This window comes from Eubalaena glacialis, chromosome 13 (genome assembly GCF_028564815.1).
Source record: "Eubalaena glacialis isolate mEubGla1 chromosome 13, mEubGla1.1.hap2.+ XY, whole genome shotgun sequence".
NCBI lineage: Eukaryota > Metazoa > Chordata > Mammalia > Artiodactyla > Balaenidae > Eubalaena > Eubalaena glacialis.
In genome coordinates, this window is record NC_083728.1 from 86,187,243 (window position 1) to 86,207,795 (window position 20,553).

The 20,553-nt window shown below is 51.2% G+C and overlaps 2 protein-coding genes across 2 annotated transcripts in view; one reads left to right on the forward strand and one right to left on the reverse strand.

Moving 5' to 3' along the window:
* STYXL1 (serine/threonine/tyrosine interacting like 1) overlaps window positions 1-749 on the reverse strand; it is a 62,889-nt gene extending 62,140 nt beyond the window's left edge. Inside the window, exon 1 of the mRNA XM_061208538.1 lies at window positions 595-749. Coding sequence (XP_061064521.1) covers window positions 595-640 — 46 coding nt within the window. The 5' untranslated portion in view covers window positions 641-749. The remainder of the gene's footprint in view (window positions 1-594) is intronic.
* On the forward strand, window positions 52-13,830 carry MDH2 (malate dehydrogenase 2). The gene is made up of 9 exons (XM_061208536.1): window positions 52-235; window positions 4,099-4,267; window positions 5,795-5,878; window positions 6,370-6,479; window positions 7,835-7,960; window positions 10,643-10,720; window positions 11,574-11,673; window positions 12,016-12,167; window positions 13,510-13,830. The coding sequence occupies exons 1-9, from the start codon at window positions 170-172 to the stop codon at window positions 13,639-13,641; spliced, it is 1,017 nt and encodes a 338-aa protein (XP_061064519.1). The 5' UTR covers window positions 52-169; the 3' UTR covers window positions 13,642-13,830.
* The last annotated feature ends 6,723 nt before the right edge of the window (window positions 13,831-20,553 follow it).

Consider the following 20,553-nt stretch of genomic DNA (forward strand, 5'->3'; position numbering starts at 1 on the left):
GCGGCCGAGATACCGCGAGATCTGGGAGGTGGGGCGCCGGAAGCCAGGCCACTCTCGCGAGGCCAGGCGGAGCAGAGCCGGGAGGTCCGGTGCAGCGTGGAGGTCGTTAGAGACAGTGTCCTGCTGCCAGCTCCTTCGCCGGTCAGTCCGCGCCCCGCCCGTCTCAGCCATGCTCTCCGCCCTCGCCCGGCCTGCCAGCGCCGCTCTCCGCCGCAGCTTCAGCACCTCGGCCCAGGTAGGTCCTGCGAGGGGTTGCCTGCAGGTGGAGGCTCCCCGACCTAGGCCACGTGTGTTCCTGGCTCGCGAGCAGCCTTGACCCCCGGGCCAGCCTGGACCGCAGGGCCGCCCGGTGCTGGTCCTTGGCTGTGGCGTCCTGGGCCGGCCCTGATGCCCAGGAGGTGCGGGGGAGAAAGCCCAGGAGTCGGGGGGTGGGGAAGTAATCCAGCTCCAGGACCGGGGCGCTTCTCCGAGCCTCCCAGTTCGCCCCCGGGCCCCCCAGAGGGTCTGCTCTTGACCTGTGCTCCTTCAAGGTGGAGAAGCCAGGGCTCTAGGGCCGAAAGTAACTTATTTTCCATAGTATTTTGAGAGACTAACCTCGTTCTTGCAGCGTCCGTACAAGCACTGTAATTTTTAACTCCATAGTGCAGACAGGCAGAGATACCGAGGGCAGAGCACTGGTCCAAGGTTACACAGTGTTTTGGCCAGAGGATTAAAATTCAGCTCTCCTGACCACTGTGAGTGACTTTTTTGAATCATCAAGCCTTTCCTCTAAGAACCTGAGGACTCTGCTTCCTCTTAAGGACCTTTTGAAGGCTCCTTCCTGCGGTGGGCGGACTGGGCCTGCCCCCCGGGTGTTGTTAACTGCGCGGCTTGGCCTGGGACTACTTAAGCCTAAGCTATTTTTAGCTGTCTTCTAGGGTAGCGATTCTCAAACTCTGGTGTGTCAGAATCACCTGAAAGCTGGTAAAGATCAGAGGCCGAGACTCATTGAAGGAGGGTAGGACCTGGGCCTCCGTGTTTTTTACCAAGTTCCCCAAGTGATTCTAATACAACCAAAGTTAGAACCCAGGAGATGCCCACATTGCCTCTTAGAGTACCACACCCCAAAAGGGAGGTGATTATTAAATGAGGTGCCACATTTCTTACTTAGCTTTTGTTCTTCAGATCAGTTTCCTGTGCATTCAGTTCATTCGAAAAATAAATATACGAATGAGTACATTTGAGTATCCGTGTTGCCCAGAACTGTGCTGGGTGCTGCAGGTGATACCAGGATGAGTGAGAAGTGGCACTTAAGCCAACAGTGAGTAAACAAACGTAGGATAGGTGGAGGTGATGAAGATTGATGCTGAGGAGTGGGGGAAGGGGGATTAACTGCAGGTAAGACAGTGGGATTTGCTGATAACAATTTCATGAGGTGTGTGGAGAGAAAGAGGAACATGGAGAAAACAAAGGCTTTGGGTTTTGGAGTTGAGATTTGCTGAGGTGGAAAATACTGCTAGAAGAGAGTGATTGTAGCGGGGTGGGTATCAGGAGCTCAGATTTGGATATGTTGAGTTTAAAATGCCTATCGGACATACAGGTGGAGTTGATGAAGTATATAAGTGTATAAGTCAGAAAGATGAGCTTGAGCCAGATGGTACATTGGCCTAGGGAGACTTCAACCTCAGTGTATTTATGTCTCTCCGTATATACTAATGTACTAATATGTATGACACAAAAAACACAAATTTAAAAACCATAACAGATTAAAAAAAGCAAACTTAGGGCTTCCCTGGTGGCGCAGTGGTTGAGAATCTGCCTGCCAATGCAGGGGACACGGGTTCGAGCCCTGGTCCGGGAAGATCCCACATGCCGTGGAGCAAATGGGCCCGTGAGCCACAATTACTGAGCCTGCGCATCTGGAGCCTGTGCTCCGCAACAAGAGAGGCCGCGATAGTGAGAGGCCCGTGCACCGCGATGAAGAGTGGCCCCCGCTTGCCACAACTAGAGAAAGCCCTCGCACAGAAACGAAGATCCAACACAGCCATAAATAAATAAATGAATGAATGAATGGATAAAATTTTTTTAAAAAAGCAAACTTATAAGTGAAGGAAGTGTTACTGTATATCCATTTTCAAAGCCCCGTTGCTAAACAGTGTGCTATTGACAACCACTCCTCAACGTGGAAAAAGATATGGAGTTTGGAAACAGCTTGTTTACAAAAAGATCATGAGCTAACCTGCAATACCAGATTCTCATCTCACTGTAAAGATATCACCACTTACAAGTTATGTTTTTATAAATATTAACTAAGTTGATGAAACCTTATAATATACAAACAATAACATCACCTCATCACACTGAAAGCAATCCCCTCTTCCCTCTCCCTGTGTTGTGTTCATCTTGTGTGTCACATGGGACTGATTCACTTAAGGACCCTAATTGAGAGCACCAGGTCAGTCTGTTTCTTGGTAGAATTTAATTCTTCACCTGATAGATAAAAATAAAGACACAGCCTTGACGTTGACATCCTGCACACCAAGGGAACTGTCTTATGCTCCCCACATTGGAGCCCTGGTCAACCTTGGGAGCCAGGCTGAGTAATCTGGGCATGAGGAACTTGAGAAGATTTTTACTCAAGGAAATGATTAAAACTTTGAATTTTTGGAAGGGTGGTTGAGAGGTGGAGCTGAGGACCTAAGTTAGATAATGGAATCAGGATGGAAATCAGGGGCAGGTTGGGAAGATGTTTGAGATGCCAAGTCCTTTCGTGTCCTAACTGGGTGTCTCCAATAAGGGAAGCAGAAGATAGCTCTAAAGTTTTGAATTTGGTTGAACACACGTGCCATTTGGGAACAGGGATGGGAGAGGTCGTAAGGACAAATTTATTTACACAGTTGGGTTTGTGGGACCAGTGGTATGTCTAACAGAACTGGCAATGTGGAGTTGGAATTTGAGAGTTCCTAGGATTCGGGACAGGATGTGGGAGTGATAATTGAAGGTCTGGAGGTGGGTGAGATTGCCAGACCTCAGGTTCTGGGTTGGTCCAGCTAGTTTTCTGTGAAGTCAAGGGTCCACCTTTAAAGCACCAACTTAAGAACAAACAAACGAAACCTGAATTCCGATCTTAGATGTAATATATGCTTTTTAGAGTTTTAGTTTCCTCGAGCAGATTACACTGTGTGTGGTTGTTTTGGTTTTGGCTTGAGTTTTGGTTTGTTTGGTTTGATTTTTGGTTTTGATAACAGAAGCCCGTTATTACTAGCATCCGTTACTGTGGAACACAGCGTGCAGTGATAACGTAAAGACCCAGAGTACACGGCTGCCCTAGAGGACCGCACGCCGTGCTTTGAGTTCTTGTGGCTGCTCTTCTCTCGGTTTGTCTTCTTCCCTGGCAGCTCCCTGCCTGCTTGCCGGGATAGGCTCCCCTTCTCATTTGTGAGTTTAGGTTAGAAACAGCCTCACTCGCAATGGTTAAGAATCCGCCTGCCAATGCAGGGGACACGGGTTCGAGCCCTGGTTCAGGAAGGTCCCACATGCCGCGGAGCAACTAAGCCTGTGCACCACAGCTACTGAGCCTGTGTTCTAGAGCCCGTGAGCCACAACTACTGAGCCCACGTGCCACAACCACTGAAGCCCGTGCGCCTAGAGCCCGTGCTCCGCAACAAGAGAAGCCACCGCAATGAGAAGCCTGCGCACCGCAACGAAGAGTAGCCCCCGCTAACCGCAACTAGAGAAAGCCCGTGCGCAGCAACAAAGACCCAATTCAGCCCGAAGTAAATAAATTTATTAAAAAAAAATAAAACTGCACATTGAAGGAAAGTCTTCTGTTACCAGTCCAGGTGGCGACTGAGTGAAGTTTGCTCCCCTTTCGGAGGGTACAGGAGTATGCCCCTGACTGTCACAGCATCTAGAGACATGAGTTTTCCCCCATTTTCCTGAGGCAAACCTCTGAACTTCAGAAGGAAAGGGGGCCTTTGGAATGGTAGGAATACGATTGCATCTTCATTTGGTACTGCTGCAATAAAAGAGACCCAGTGCAGTACTCTGCAGTTTACCATGTGAATCCTTTTAATGCTGATTCCATCTTCACAGTCCTCTCTCTGTGCCTCTTTCTAGAACAATGCTAAAGTAGCCGTGCTCGGGGCTTCCGGAGGAATCGGGCAGCCGCTTTCACTTCTCCTGAAGAACAGCCCCTTGGTGAGCCGCCTGACCCTCTACGATATTGCTCATACACCCGGAGTGGCCGCCGATCTGAGCCACATAGAGACCAGAGCGACGGTAAAAGGTATTGAGCACGCCGACCCTGGAGAACTTACATCTCTCCTCCCCCGTAGGCCAGGATTCAGGTTTAGAGTGAGATTCTTAAGTGAAACTAGGTGTTCAGAGACTTGGGGTTTCCATGTTCATTTTAGAATTAAATTTTATAAATTATTGCACCTTTTTTGACTTGAGTCTACAAAAATTTAAATAGTGTCTTTGAGAATAACAACGGTGGTCTCATCTTCCCATTTTTAGTTTTTTATAATTTAACAAGTAATATGAGGATGGGGAAGAGGCAGCCTCCTGCAAGGGTGCGGGGGCAGTAAGAAATGCTGCCAGTTGCTCCCCACCCCGGGCCATCCCTCCACCTCAGGGTTTCCTTTGCCAGCTTCTTCAAAACATGGCCACCTTAGGAAAATCCAAGGGAAATCTAGGTATGTCATCCAAGAAGTCACTCATAATTACATATTATATTATATATATCCTGCTTATTTTACCTTCACATTATAGCAGCATTTTTCCATGTCACCAGATTCTTGGTAAAATCATTTTTAAAAGATGTACTATAATTTATCACTTATTTATTATTATACCCACACTGTTGACCATTAGGCTGTTTCCTGTTTTGCTCTACTGTAAATAGGTAAGCTGTGTAAACATCGTTATCTTTACATCTTGTTTCTTAGAATCCTTAAAAAAAAGAATCCTAAAAGTAGAATGAGTAGGTATGACCATTTTAAAGCTTTCACTATAAAATATCAGATTGCTGTGCAGAAAACTTACACTGCTTTCTGTCTCTGCTGTCAGTGTGAGACTGTTCGATGGTGTTTGCATGTATCTTCATTTGGTGTAGACAACACAGGAGATTGACTGTCAGCTCATTTGTTCGTGTGCCTTCCGTGGTCCCTCTGAATTAGTTTGCTCATTTTCTTTTGGGCTGTATATTTGAGTTTCCAAAAGCTCCCGCAATAAGGGAGAAGTCAAATCAAAGCAGATTTTGGCCGATTTCCCTGAGATCTTTGAAAGTGGACCTTCTTTTCCTCAGCTGATAGGAGTAAATAGAATGGATGCTGATATTTAGTCCCTGTTTATCAGCACGGGGATTTTCTCTCCTGGCCTCCACGGTGCCTTCTGATCTGACTCCGAGACAGGGCTTTTGTTAGGATGACCGTGACGTGGAATAAGCAGCTCTTACTGGGAGCCGAGAAGGACTTAGAAGTGCTGGCGAGTTGGGTTGGATGAGGAAAAGCAGCCGACTTGGCTGATTCTGTGGGAACCTGGGCAGTTACTCTGTTCCAAATCGGGGCTGGCCCAGTGAGGCTGGAGGAAAGTGGAGTGAAAGACACTGTCCTGCCAGCTGGTGTCGTGAGGCCCACAGTGGTAGTTCTCCAGAAGAGGAACCCCTTCATGGGCGGGCCTTCCAGCCTGTCTTGAGGCCTGTGGCCGGCCTTGGACTCAGGTGGGCCCGTCCTACCTGGGCTCTGTCCCCACAGACGTGCTGGCCTCTCCAAGTCGGAAGTGGTGAAATTGCTCACGTGAGTGTTTTTTCCAGGCTACCTCGGACCTGAGCAGCTGCCAGACTGCCTGAAGGGCTGCGATGTGGTGGTGATTCCAGCGGGAGTCCCAAGAAAACCAGGTGTGTGTTGAAAGCCTTGCCTAGCATCTCCCCACAAGTCAGCTGAGGATGTGGTTTTCCATGAAAAATGGATCTGGTCTGATCTCTGCTGCAGAAAAAATTCCAAAGGCTCCCCAGTGCCTGTGGGGTACAGATGAAGCCCTCCACCTGTCACTGGGTCCCCTCACCCAGTCTCATTGTGTTCTGTGTGCACTTTTTTTGCGTGGAACGCGCTTTCCTCCACCTGCCTCCACCTTGGAAGCTGTACTGATCCTTGGTGATCCTCCTCGGGTATAACCCCCCTCATTCCCCTCCCCACGCTCCACCCTCACAGACCTCTATCTTGGCACTTGTCACACTGGGCCGTTTTCCCTACAAGATGGATTTACTTGAAACAGGGACCCTGTCTCACTCATGTTTGAATTTCCCATAACAACAAACACACACAACTTGGTACACGTTTGGAAATTCGTCCTGTGCTTTATGAACACCTTGAATTGGATCGTTCGCAGGCATGACCCGGGATGACCTGTTCAACACCAATGCCACAATTGTGGCCACCCTGACTGCTGCCTGTGCCCAGCACTGCCCCGAGGCCATGATCTGCATCATTTCAAATCCGGTGAGTGCCGGCTGCTGATGCCGCATGGAAGTCCACAGTTAGCGAAAGTGTGCTTCTGTGCTTAGAGGGAGAACAGTCAGGTTCATGTGCTGAAATGGATAAAAAGTGGATGAGCTAATAAAAGGCGCTTAGATTTATTTCCTAAGGATTCCTTCTGGCATAGACCAAGTGAGTTTTAACCTGGTTTTCCCATCGACCGTGTGCCTTTGGGCAGATCACTTCCCCTCTCGGTATCTTAGTTTTTCCACCTGGAAAATAAGTCCATTCCTGAGGCTGCTTCAGCCCTGATTGTTGTAGCCTGTTAACTCCTTTTACTGTGTTCTACTTGGGGTTTGCAATTCCTGCTTCCTGGCGTCCGCTCCCTCCTCACGCTCACACATGATCCCGTACACAGCCCCCCAGGCCCTGCTTGCTGGTTTTTGCAGGAAGCTAGTTCTCCAGTTCAGAAACTCCGGGTGCTGTGTCCCTCCTGAGAAGTCGGCTGTAGCTCCCACGCCCGCCCTAGCAGGGCCTCAGGTTGCATTTGACAGCATCTCCTCCGTTCCTCCCTGCTGGTTGATCTGGACTCTGGTCTCCCAAGTACAAGAAGGATCTGGGTGAAAGTGCAGTGACACTGATGTTGACTCAGGAATGTGGCCGCTGATAAACACGCAGAGCTTGTGCCCGTGGCCTCTGAGAAGAGGATCCTGCCCTTTCCAACCAGCTCACCTTTCCTCGGGGGCAACTGGTCAGAAGTTCTTGGGGGGCTGATTAACCAGTGCCTAATATAAATCTCGCTGTTTTTGTCTTGTTTTTATTCTTTCTGTGTACCAGGTAATGTGTTAAGCACTTGCCATGTATTAAGTCACTTAATCTTCACAACAACCTCATGAGGTAGTTGTCTCCCGTTTTAAGAAACTGAGTTCTAAGGAGTTGAGGTAACTTGGCCGGGGTTACGACACAGAGTGACAGAGCTGGGACTGAGCTTGTAGCTTGTAGCTTCTTGCTAGGCTGTCTTTTTTTTTTTAATGGCCATTCGGACTAAGTCCCAGCTGGAGCAGAAGGTGCCTTGTGGAGCCTTCATCACATTTTTAAGTTGATAGTTGAAGGGTCACGTGCATGTTTGAACTTTGGGCTCAGAGGCCACCAAGGGGAAGAGTGCTTCCCTCAGTGAATGGCTTCTTCTTTCTCATGGCGGGGAAAAGAAGCAGTCTTTTAGAGTAGGGGGCCTTCCATCGTGAAGGTCGCTTATCAGGGCAATTTAATGTGACAGCTTAGGGCTTGTTAATGGTCTGACGAGAAGATTTTTCCTTCTGTCGCATGGCTCTGCTCTCGGAACGCAGGCAAATTGTGCCCCTCTCTCTTGGATTTACTAGGTTAACTCCACCATCCCAATCACAGCAGAAGTTTTCAAGAAACACGGAGTATACAACCCCAATAAAATATTTGGGGTGACAACCCTGGACATTGTCCGAGCCAACACTTTTGTTGCAGAACTGAAGGTAAGAGCTGCATCGGGCATCTTTCAAGTTACCTTTCTGAACCTCTGGCTATTCTTGGCTCATTTACGGGCATGGAAGACACTGGGGCCCTTACAGGTCACATGTAACTGGAGGGTTTAAATGTCTTTATAGCTCGCCTCCTTGGTGGGAAGCAGCTTGTGCGTTTTCTTGGGGAACGCAGATAGCAGGCCCCTGCAGGCTGAAACCGGCCAGCTTCTGTGTTGACCAGCTCGCTCTTCTCCCTGCTGCATCAAGGGTTCGGCTTTCCCTGGGTTTCTCACTGGCTAGACTGGGTTGTGCTCTTCGTGTTCATCGGCTCGGCTCTGAAAACTGGTCCTAACAGGTTTTACCCGCTAATCATTAGACAAACGATAAAATCAGCAAACATGAAGAACTTGGGAAAGTCCCTGAAATCATGTCAGAATTCTTGTCCCTGGTCCGTGTTCTGACTCCCTTCCTGGGTACCTGCAGTGACTTACCTCGGTTCTGCTCCTGCTGGCTGCCTGCTTCTTCCTGAGCCGCCAGGCTCATCCCAAGGGGGGTTTGGCACCAGCGCTAGGTCTGGAGTCCTCGGTACCTTTCACAACTCGCTGTCTAGTCTGTTGGATTATGGGCCCAGCAGAACCACTTCCTCTGGCCCAAATACATGTCCCTCCTGAGCTTCAGGCCATTTTTCGTGAACTTATGGAGGAGGGGGTCCTCCCAAGTCGGGAATAATTGTCATGCACACAGCTTAGTGAGAAGGGCGCACACAGGACCGTTGACCTTCCTCTTCCTCCCCTGCGCCCAGCACTTCTCTTCTAGGGTGTGGACGGTACGGTGCCCTGCTGTGATTCATGCTCTGGTGTGTTCCTCAGGCTCTGCTCTCCGAGTGGGGTCAGATCCCTGAGATGTGGCCCCGGGGCCTGGGAGCTCTGTGAGTGAAGCAGAAAGAGACACTTTAATTCCAGAGACAACTGAATCACCATTTCAGCGCACGTGTGTTTAGACTGTGGTTGTCTTTGAGTCAGGAAAGGCTTTGCGGAGCGGGTCTCGGTGAAGCCGAGTTTGAACGCACCCAGGCCGAGAGGCGGGAGTTCCGGCTTCCCGAGGCATACACCCCCGGTTCCTGGAAGCAGCAGTGCTCGTTCTCGTAGGGCTCCCGTGGTGCTGCCAGCTCGGGGGGAAGCACACGTTTCCCCTGGGCCCCTAATCCTGCTGCAACAGTAGATACCTGTGGCCATTTGAATTAATTATAATTAAATTAGAAACTGTGGTCCTCTGTTGCACTAGCCACACTTGAGATGCTCCAAAGCCCCACGTGGCTGCTGTGTTCCCACAGAGAGTTCTGTTAGACCGTGGAGGCTTGGCCTCGAAGCTTTGCCATGTGAGGTAGGGAAGCATGTCTCCGCCCTGGCCGGAGAATCTAGCGCTGGATGCGTCAGTTAAGGAATGCGCCCTTTACCTCAGGCTGCCTGGCATTCTGAAAAGTTCCTGAATTGCATAGAGAATGAAAGGCTGCCCTTAACCTCGCAGCCTCTGGCTCCCGCCTCGGCCGTCTCCATCCCTGCCTTCCACTGGGCTTGCCCTTTGCACTTCATGCTCTGCTGATGGGACATGTTCTGTGAACCCCCAGGTCTTTGTTCTTTCTGCTCCTTTTGCCTAGAATACGCTTCCCTCGGTGGAGTCCTGCTCCTTCCCAGATGAAGTTAGGTCTGCCCCAGGAGGCCTTCTTCCAGGTGCCTTACAAAGCCACCCTGTGGCTGGATTCACCCATCGCATTGGAGTGTCTGTTTGTATCTGTCTCATTTTGGACAATGAGCTTCTCAAAAGCAGGGGCCCTTTCTGTTCGTGCCTGTGTCCCTGGTGACCGGCATGGTGCCCTGGCCTGTAGACACTGCCGTGCGTGTCCATTAACTCTGTGCTGCTGGGTCTGCCCACCCTTGTGGCTGGGCTCCCCAACCTAGGCAAGGCTGGTTCCTAACTTACGGTGTCTCTCTCTAGCAGCTGCAGCATTTGGGGAAGGTGGCAGCATTTTGGGGCTGCTCACCCCCTCCCGTTACTCCCACCAGCTTCTTTTTTTGACTGTGTTAAGAAATACCTGGTTCGCAGATTCTTGGGGGCATCGTGCCTCCGGTTTAACAAATGAATCAGCTGTCCCAGCAAGCCCCGCTTAATGAACCGTGGCGTTGTGACCCCTTTCAACTTGGTTTCCTTCTTTCTGTTCCAATCACTGTTTGAGTTGACAGACTTCTCACCCCTGGGTGTTCTGGAATCTTGCTCTGATACGAGGGATTTGTTCTCTGTAACAAAGTGTAGGTACATAAGTCTGAGCTAATGCATGGGGATGACATCAGGTGTGGGAAACAGGATTGTCATCCTCTGATTCCAAGAAGCTATCGGACTGATGGGGACCAATTGGGATCCTTCAAGAAGGCAGTTTTCAGCACATTGTGAAGGGAAAGCCTCGGAGTGACCTCACCAGACACCGAGTTACTCACTGCATGTGTTGAAACTGACGTTAGGCCGTGCAGGGGCGCCTAGTGGGACACGTGAGCACGGCTGGAGTCAGGCGGCCTCTTGCCTGGTTTTGTTCCGGGGTCTGTGCATTTTTCCGGTATTGGTGCTTTAGGTGCATATGACATGTTTTACACTCAAAGTGCTTGTTAAAAGTTAATCAAGCTTTACACTTTTGGTGACCAGGGTTTGGACCCGGCTCGCGTCAACGTTCCTGTCATTGGCGGCCATGCTGGGAAGACCATCATCCCCCTGATCTCTCAGGTGTGTGTGTCACCCTGCCCGGAAGCCTCAAGACCACGAGCACCGTTCAGAGGTTCACTTTGGGGCCCTCGGAGCAGGCTGACAAGGCTCTCACCATCTGTTGTTATTTTGAAGGGATTCCTGCTGTGGGGCTGTGGTCAGCGTCCACAGCTGTGAGAGTGAGTGTGGTCAGAAGGTGTTCAAAACGGCCAGCTCCTACACAGTGAAAACTGCTGGTGGAAACATCACTGCCTTCTTGATTAGGTCAGAGCAGGCAAAGCTGCTTTGTTTAAAAATGAGGAGAGACAAGGTAAACACCACTGAGAATAAGATAAATCACCTCATAACCTCAGGAGAAAACACTGAGGAAGCACCTTTTAAATCTAAGTTGGTGGACATCCTACAAAGCGAGCATTCAGTACCCTTGACAGATGTCCTGAAAGCCAGGGGAGGACTGCGGAAGCAGTCAAAGGGGAGATCCCTGGGTGCTGGTGGGTCCTGGGCAGGACCCTGAACAGAAGGGACGGTAGTGGAACAGTCGGTGACAATTGAATAAGGTCTGTGGTTTAGTTAATTTCCTGTTCTTCATAATTGCACTGTGGTTATGTAAAATGTTACCAGGGTAAGCCGGGTGAGGAAAATCTTTCTGCTATTTTTACAACGTTTCTCTAAGTCTAAAATTAGTCCAAAATAGGGAAAGTTTTTTTAAAATGAGTAGAGAACTCACTACACCTCCCAACAAAGTCGGCTTTTTCTTTAAAGAAAAGGTCTTGATCTCCCACGTGGCAGCGATGCCGGGGCTCGCCGGGCGTGGGGCTGGGAGGTGACCGGAGCCTGGCCCTGCTCACATGATCCCTGTGACTTCCACTTGCAGTGCACCCCCAAGGTGGACTTCCCCCAGGACCAGCTGACCACCCTCATCGGGCGGATCCAGGAGGCCGGCACGGAGGTGGTCAAGGCTAAGGCCGGAGCAGGTAGGCTCTCAGGCAGCCCCGGGCTTTTAGAGGCAGAGCCGAAGACTCATGAGGGCCCAGCAAGGAGCGGGTCCTTTTCTAAGTTTCACGTCCATCTGCTTGATAAGCAGCACCCCAGTCAGAGGGCAGCGCAGCTTGCTGGGGGGCGTGGAGTAGTGTTTGAGGTCAGCAGAGCTAATTCCATGCCATTTGAGGGTCTGTCATTTCAAGGGATGCTGACCTAAATTCCTGATGAGACTGGAAAGCTGGAGGTTATGCAGATGGAGTTTTAGCTGGCGGGGAAGCTCACCTGGATCTTATGGTCGCAGCGCTAGCTTGGCTGACCTGCCTTTGTCCTCCTAGGCTCTGCCACCCTATCCATGGCGTATGCTGGAGCCCGGTTTGTCTTCTCCCTCGTGGATGCGATGAACGGAAAGGAAGGAGTTATCGAATGTTCCTTCATTAAGTCCCAAGAAACGGACTGTCCGTATTTCTCCACACCATTGCTGCTGGGGGTATGTATCCTGGAGGCCAGGTCTTGGCCGGAAGGAGGAGCATTTTCTGTAGCTGAGACTCAGCAGCTGTGCTCCGTGCGTTTGCTCCATGATTCAGATTTCCTTGTGCAGTAACTGCATCTCACCGCCTGGCCTGTGCTTGGATTTTTGAGGGTAGAAGCATCACAGAATCAGGAGCGGGGAGAAACCTCAGTCTGTGGGGCTGACGGGAATCTCACGGCTCCAGCAGCTGGTCAGCAGCGGCCGCCTGGGTATGCTCCCCGATGAGACCCTCGTTGTGTCCCGAGGCAGCCCACGGACAGCCCTCGCAGAAGAGGCTTCCCCGCACCAGGCTGGGCTTGTTAGTTCTCATTCTGATCTCAGGGCCTGCCGAGGCGTGTGCAGTTGGTAGCCTTTCCAGTTCAGGCATCCTGGGTCCTGCTCCTCGTCCCACTGGTTTTCCTTCTTGAAATGCGCTGGGACGGGGCCCTTCTCGTCACCTTGCTGGCTTCAGCCAGGCTGGTTTTGGGCAGCTCTCTGGTCTGCTTGACTTCTCCCGAGTCCTCAGTGAGCAGGTTTCCACGTCTTAGCTGTGGGCACCTGCTGGAATCAGGCAAATGTGTGCTCGCCTTCCTCTCATGCCCAGAAAGAAGCCCTTCCCACAGACACCCTGGTGTCCAAGATCCCTGAGACCGACACTAGTCTCCAGAACTAACTGTGGTTATAGCTCCAGAAGCAGCTGAGCGCAGGTGTGTGCAGCATGGTGCGGCCTGCAGGAGAGGCCCCCGAGGCTGACAGTCCCGCTCAGGGAGGCTCCAAGGAGGCGGCCTGGACGCCAGCCTGCTGTTTTCCTAACATCCAACGTGTATCTCCTTAATTACGTTGGATTCAGGTGGCTATTAAAGTGTTTCTTCAGTCCTTTACCAACTTGGGAAAAAAACTAGATCCCAAAAGTACACTCTGTGTCAGGGAGAATAACTCAGGCGCTACTAATTATTGAGTTCTTTGTGTGCCAAGCAACCCACATTTGTCCTCACAGCCTCCTGTGGGGTCGATAAGGAAACAAACTTGGCGGGTGCGTGACGGGTGCACACAGTGAGTGCCAGAGCCCGGCTCCCAGCCCAGGGCTGAATGACAGAAGCTGAGCTCCTGGCACGGCTCACACCCATCCTGCCCCATCCTGCCCCATCCTGCCCCATCCTGCCCCGTCCCTGGGGTGTGCGGCTCCCTCAGCAGGCTGCCCAGAAGCCACCAGTTAGACAGGCGAGGCAGGGCTGATGAAGTTACAAGCGGGATTTTCTGTAACAAACCCATTTGTGGAAACTTTCTTGTAAAATCTTACCACCTCCCCTCTCTCCTTCAGAAAAAGGGCATCGAGAAGAATCTAGGCATTGGCAAAATCTCCCCTTTCGAAGAGAAGATGATCGCCGAGGCCATTCCTGAGCTGAAAGCCTCCATCAAGAAAGGAGAGGAGTTTGTAAAGAACATGAAGTGAGAAGGTGGTTAACGAGCAGGCCGTTTCCGTAACTTATTAAGGCGTCATGTCACCATAAAGCCACTTCAGACACCTTCGTCTTTTCAATTTGCTTTGATGATGAGTATTGTATTAACGAACCACCCCTTCCAAATCTCGGGTCAGTCTGTCGGTGCATCAATAAAAGCAGGCTTTGATTTTCTTTTTCAAGGTCTCCAATTAAATACTGCGCTTTCAGAACCCCATTGGAGCTGACTGCAGAGTGTGTGTCGGGCATCTCTTCCATCACGAATCAGAACTAGGGGTTACTTAAAAAGTAGACTGAAACGTCATGGTCTCATCAGTAGCTTCAAGTCTGTAATCTTCATCAGTAAGTGCTCCTCTCAGCCCTGCTCTTTGCACCATCGTGTCCCTCAGGTGTGTGAGCTGAAGGAAGGGCCAGCTTGGGTCTGATTCCTCGGTGTCCTCGCGCCTGTGCGGGTGGCAGCTCAGTGGCCGACACTGGGCCGCTGTCTTCTGTCCCGGGTTCTTTCTGTGTGGTTTTTCTGGCCAAGCAAACAGCACCACTGGCTGGATTTCGTCCTCTTCTGATCGAGCCCTGATATTCAGTGGCAGTGACTAGCCAAAGCCAGAATTGTGAGGAGGGCTGGGCAGGGGCAGGAACAACCAAACCAAAACACCAGCTGCAGCCGCAGGGCTGAGGACACAGGGGAGGTGGCTTCATGTCTTCATCAGTGGCCAGAAGGGACTTCGTTGCATTAGCTGGGCTTAGGATACATGTGGGGAATTAAAGGGAGACCTGATTCCCTTCGGGTATAGTTTGCTCCCCAGAAGCCGTGGCCTCTGAAGTGGAAACTGAGAGCTCAATACCTGAGAAAGAACTTTCTGACAACAGGTGATGACCTTCCAGTGAAAGGGCAGGTGGTGATCGAGCTACGCCCAGTAGACAGAGACCCATTTATCTGCAGCTTTTTTTTTTTAAACTAAAACAAGTGGATTTTATCAAGTATGACATCATTATTTTCTTATATAAGTGATAATGTTCATTGATTAAAACCTAAAATGTATCCTAATAATGCAGGAAATTATCGCCGATAATAGTATTTGTGCTCCTAATTTTGCATATTTCAAAAGTTGAGATAAAGCTTCTTGTGCCATTTTGCAACCTGTCCTGGTTATTGCTGTGTAACACACACAATTTAGTTGCTTTTAAGCCAATGTTTTATTACGTCTCACGATTCTGTGGTTGGCAGGGTTCCGCTGGAAGGTTCTGCTCCTCCAGGTGTGGGGGGCTGGCCAGTCAGGCACGTTCAAGATGACGGCTCCGGCACATGGCTGCTGTTGAGGGGACGGTGGGACAGCTGGGCTCCACGAGGCCGCTACAACAGGGCGTGCAGATTTCTTACTTGATGGCCTGGGGTTCCCAAAAGTGCAAAAGCAGAAGCTGCCAGGCGTTAAAGCTTAGGCTCAGAACCGGCACAGCATCACTGTTGCCAGATCCTCGTGGCTAAAGCGAGTCACCAGGCAAGCCCAGGTCCATGGTGGGAGGGGCCTCAAGGGTCCTTTGGGAGCCAACTCGAGATTCTCTACCACACTAGCACAATTCTTTTAAGTGTATCCGTGTCTTCCCATATCGATTGTTTAATAGCTGGATGATCCTTAGGGTGAATGCACTATAAAACGTATTCCACTGTTGGATCATTAGATGGTTTAGGTTTTCACTACTATGAAGACCATGGCTCTGAATGGCACGGTGCTGTCGGACTAATGCCTCCTGGAGGTTCTGTACGTGAGGCACTGTGCCAGCTCTGGGGTGCATTTGCTGCTTCCTGGCATCCTTGTCACAACCCTGACAGGCAGGACCTAGTGTGATGACTCCGCAAGTGGTCTTGGTTTAGGGTGGTCAGGTCAGTGCCGGTCTCCATACACCAGTGGTTACCACATAAGGCCCGTCCAAGGGGTTTGCTTAAAATGCAGCCCCCTCCTACACTGTTGGTGGGAATGTAAGTTGGTGCAGCCACTGTGGAAAACAGTATGGAGGTTCCTCAGAAAACTAAAAATAGAATTACCATATGATCCAGCAATCCCTCTCCTGGGATATATCCAGACAAAACTATAGTTTCAAAAGATACATGCACCCCTGTGTTCATAGCAGCACTATTCACAATAGCCAAGACATGGAAACAACCTAAATGTCCATCAACAGAGGAATGGATAAAGATGTGGTACATATATACAATGGAATACTACTCAGCCATAAAAAAGAACAAAATAATGCCATTTGCAGCAGCATGGATGGACCTAGAGATTATCATACTAAGTGAAGTAAGAGAAGGATAAATACCGTATGATATCACTTATATGTGGAATCTAAAATATGACACAAATGAACCGATCTATGAAACAGAAACAGAATCACAAACAGAACAGACTGGTGGTTGCCAAAGGGGAGGGGTTGGGGGAGGGATGGAGTGGGAGGTTGAAGTTAGCAGATGTAAGCTTTTATGTATAGAATGGATAAACAACAAGGTCCTACTGTATAGCACAGAGAACTATATTCAATGTCTTATGATAAACCATAATGGAAACGAATATTTTAAAAAAAGAAAGTATACATATGTATAACTGAATCACTTTGCTGTACAGCAGTAACTAACACAACATTGTAAATCAATTATACTTCAATTTTTAAAAAAATTTTTTAAAATGCAGGTTCCTGTGCCCACCCCTCAGAAGTTCTGATCTAGCAGTCTTGAGAGGAAGGACCAAGAACCTATAATATTCCAGATTCCTCCAGATTATGCTGAGGGGGATTGGGGTAGTCAGTGACCACACTTTGGACACTGGCTGCCCCAGAGCTCTTTTCACTATATAAGCCTCCTGCCTTTCAGGGCTTACAGATAAGTCAGGGATGGACGAGAGAATCAGAAAAATGCAGATCAAGTACCACAGGACTCAGAAGAGGACTAGGTTACTTCTGGACATCTTGGCGGAGGCCAGGATCAGAGAAGACTGCCCCATCAAGATAGCCAGGAGGGAGGAGGAGGAGATGGCATTTGAGCTGGCCCTGCAGGAGGGGTAGGATTCCAGCCGGCCGGGAGGGCAGTGTGGTCACGGCAGGCAGGCAGGCAGGCAGGCAGGCAGGCAGGCAGGCAGCAGGATCAGGCTAGGCTTAGGAGAATGGGCTCGAGAGGATTTGAGGAATAGCCAGTGTTCTCACGACGAGGGGAGTGAGGCCATTTGGGGTTGGGGGGTGGGGCTCTTGAATGCAGGCTGCAGAGCTCGGACCTTGTCCTGTGGGTGGTGGGAACAGGGAGGGTAAAGGCGCTGAGCAGGCTGGTGACACGATCCTAGGAGGGGGCTTGTTAACATACAGATTGTGGCCCAGGAGCCTGGAGAGGGGTCCAGGTGATGTCCTTGCTGCTGGCCACACTTAAGTAAGTAAGATGTGGCAGCAGGGACTGCTCGGGATGCTTTGGCAGCAGAAGGGACAAGGGCCTGAAGCGGGTGGCAGTGAGTGGGAAGGGAAGGATGACGGGGACATGGAGAAAACACCAGTATCTCCCAGCCCCATCTCTACCACCCAGAAGTCCATCAGCCCATTGGCAGCGTGGGTTAAACTAACCACACCCCCACTTTCAAGCTCCAAATATACACCTCCCAGTCTGTGAACTGGCTGTCATCCCCACCTTCCGGTGGCCTCCTGACACACGACTCCGTCCCCCTCAGCAAGGAACAAAAACCCGGGGACTGAGTGGATGGTGTTAATGACCTTGATGAGCCGGCTGAGGCTTTGCCGGGGGAAGCCAAGAACCAGGGCCAACTTTTCCTGGCAGCCCCTGGAAACCCCTATCGACTAAATCATCCCCCAAGTATGCAAACTGTGTGCCCCTGTCCAGGCCGTGAGCACTTTTCCCTCTCTCACATTTGCTGAGCACTCACTACTTCCCAGGCCTCCTAGTAGAGGCAGAATAATGGCCCCCAGAAATGTCCATTTCCTTATCCCTGAAACCTGTGAATATGTTACCTTCCAAGGGACTTTGCAGATATGATGAAGTTAAAGATTTTAAGATGGGGAGATTCTCCTGGATTATCTGGGTGGGCCTAATGTAATCACAATGGTCCTCCTAAGAGGGAGGCAGGAAGAGCGGAATCAAAGTCAGAATCAAAGCAGTGGCTGTGATGACAGAGGTGGTCAGAGCCAGAGAGATCTGAAGATGCTACATTTCAAGCCTTGAAGAGGGAGGGAGGGAGGGCGGGCCCACAAGCCAAGGGGTGTAGGCAGCCTCCAGAAAGTCAGGCAAGGAGATATTCTCCCCTAGAGCCTCCAGAAGGAAAGCAGCCCTGCTGACACCTTGATTTTAGAAAGTCTGACCTCCAGAACTGTTAGATAATAAATGTGTGTTGTTTTAAGCCACTAAGCTTGTAGTCATTTGTTACAGCAGCCATGGGAAACTGGTACACCCTCCTAGGCATTTTGCACACATATTCCCTTTTATCCTCATCACAGTCCTCTAAGGTGGCTACATTAGCAAGAGAAGTGATGCCCAGAGAGGTTGAGTAACTTTCCAAGGTCACACAGCAGGTAAAGGGAGCTGGGATTTGAACCTAGGCATTCTGGCTGCAGAGCTTCCCCTGCCCCAGTCAGCAAGGTGCCTGCAGCCTTGGGGAGGGCAGGGCTGTCTGAATGCGGGGCGGTTCTGTGCCATGAAACCAGACCCTTGGATTTCTTGGGTTCTTGGCTCACCACGCTCTGATGTTTTATGTGCTTTGGGAGTTGGGGGGTTGCCCCGTGTGCCCCTCACTGCGAGACAGGATCTTGGGGGCACCCCATAGAGGATGGGGGGAACATTGACCCCAGATCGGGAGCCTGAATGGAGGGGACCAGCCATTCCCAAAGGAGCTGGTGTGCCCTCAGGAAGTCACAGACCCTGCCACTGCCCAGCTGCTCTCAAGGCCTGGCGGAGAAGCCCCGCCCTGCTCCCACCCTGTGTGTCTGTCTGTGGGTGGGAGGAGGGGCTGTCAGCTGACAGTGAGCCTTCTCCCCGTTTTAGAGCCATTTCACATTCTCCCAGCTGGCAACCCAGCCCAGTGGGACAGCTCTGGTAGGAAGTCTTGGCAAGTCCCTCTTTCCTTCTCTCTGTCCCCTCCCCTCCTGCCTAAGAGCTGGCCTGGTCCCCCTTAGGAGAGGCCACAGCCAGGCTGCCTCAGCCCCTGACCTGAGCCCTCCATCACTCTGTGATGACTGCCCCCTGCTCCCTAAGCCACCAGCCCAGCTCAACTACAAACCCCACCTCCGTTGCCTAAAAATAACTCCTCCCCGCCCTGCTCTCTCCCTCGCAGGCTCCTGCTGATGCTAATATTCTCCCAGCCAGGCTGAGAGCCTCTTGCCAGGCAGACGCAGGCCAGTAATTAGGTTAACTCCCTTCCTGCCAGAGATGGAGGTCGGCTGGTTGCGGCTGGGGTAGGGGTGATTGGGAGTGCTTCTTTCCCGGGCTGGGGTGATTCTGCGTGATGTGTGTGTATGTGTGGGCTGTGTGTGTGGGGTGTGTATGTGGGGTGTATGTTTTGGGGGACTGTAAGCTCTGAAAGCGGTGGCCGATGCCAGATGTACCTGGCCTGGGCTCAGGGAAAAGCTCTGGCTCAGGAAAGGGGTGGGGGGCAATGGGACCCTCAGGCGCCTCCCACTGAGCGCTTGGAGCGGACCAGGCAGTGCCTGTTTGCATCACAGAGCATCTTGTCCTCACCTGGAACCTTTCACATCTCACAGCTGTTACAAACGGGAAAGCAGGGAGGGGCTGCCCAGGAGCAACCCCCATTCCCCCCATCCCGATGCGAGCCCAGTGCGGCTTTAGCCGCCTTTACGGGACGGCTACTCTGTCCCAGGCACCTCCTGGGCACGGGTACGTGTAGGATAATTAACAGACTGAGGCTCGAGTCAGGTGACCTTGTGGGTGGTGATTGGTGGGTGGGGCCTGAGCAGACCCCAGCCCGGGGCACTTTCCACGGGGGAGGAGCAGGGTCGTCCGCTAGCTGTTGGAGGGGGGACTGTCCCAGCAGCTGTGGGAGAGGCTGAAGGAGGAGGCCACCGCCCAGGCCAGGCCTCTCCCAGGGGCCCTGACCTGACTTAGGACGTTTATTGTGACGAGTGTCTCAATGTTGGAAACGAGCTCATCAAGCCTGCCACACCCTGGGCAGCATGGCTCAGACAAGGCTGAGTACAAACAAGAACTGATTTCAAGAAAGAGTTCAATAGCAGCGCAGAAGGTACTCAGAGGAGCAGAAATGTGGAGACAGGACAGGAATTGCGGAAGTTTCAGTGGCACCGTGCTACGTTACAAATTTGACTCCATGCTTCCCAGTGCAACAGAACCTTCCAGAAGGAGAGCCCAACAGAGCTGAAGTAGTCTAGAAGGACAGCCTGGGAGGTGAGGCTGCTGAGGGCCAACAAGGGGTCACCTCACTCCAGACCCCAGACCTCCTCCCCATGCCCAACCCCCCAAGGCTGTGGAGCCTTGAGCAAATTACTTAACTTCTCTGGGCCTCAGCTTCCTCACTAGTAAAATTATGCCCATTCCCAGGCTTGCTGAGAGGATTTAGTGTCTAAAGTCCACAGCAAGGACTTCCCTGGTGGTCCAGGGGTTGGGATTCCACCCTTCCACTGCAGGGGGCACAGGTTCGATCCCTGGTCAGGGAAATAAGATTCCACATGCCGCGCGGTGCGGCCAAAAATTTTTTTTAATTTAAAAAAATAAATAAAGTCCATAGCACACAGTAGGCGCTCAATAAATGGTGACCATCCTTGCCATGTTCCTCACTTGGAGGTCAGGGCCCTGCTGGGGCTCCAGGTCTGAGGGTGAGGGCTACTGGGAGGAGGGCTCTGGCCAGAGATAAGGAAGCCGGGGTCCTGGGGACAGCCCCAGGCAGAGCACA

Coding starts and splice junctions, on each gene's coding strand:
- MDH2 (XM_061208536.1), top strand. CDS start 170: ATGCTCTCCGCCCTCGCCCGGCCTGCCAGCGCCGCTCTCCGCCGCAGC. Junction 5,879..6,369: donor GGGAGTCCCAAGAAAACCAG/GTGTGTGTTGAA, acceptor GATCGTTCGCAG/GCATGACCCGGGATGACCTG. Junction 12,168..13,509: donor CCACACCATTGCTGCTGGGG/GTATGTATCCTG, acceptor TCTCTCCTTCAG/AAAAAGGGCATCGAGAAGAA.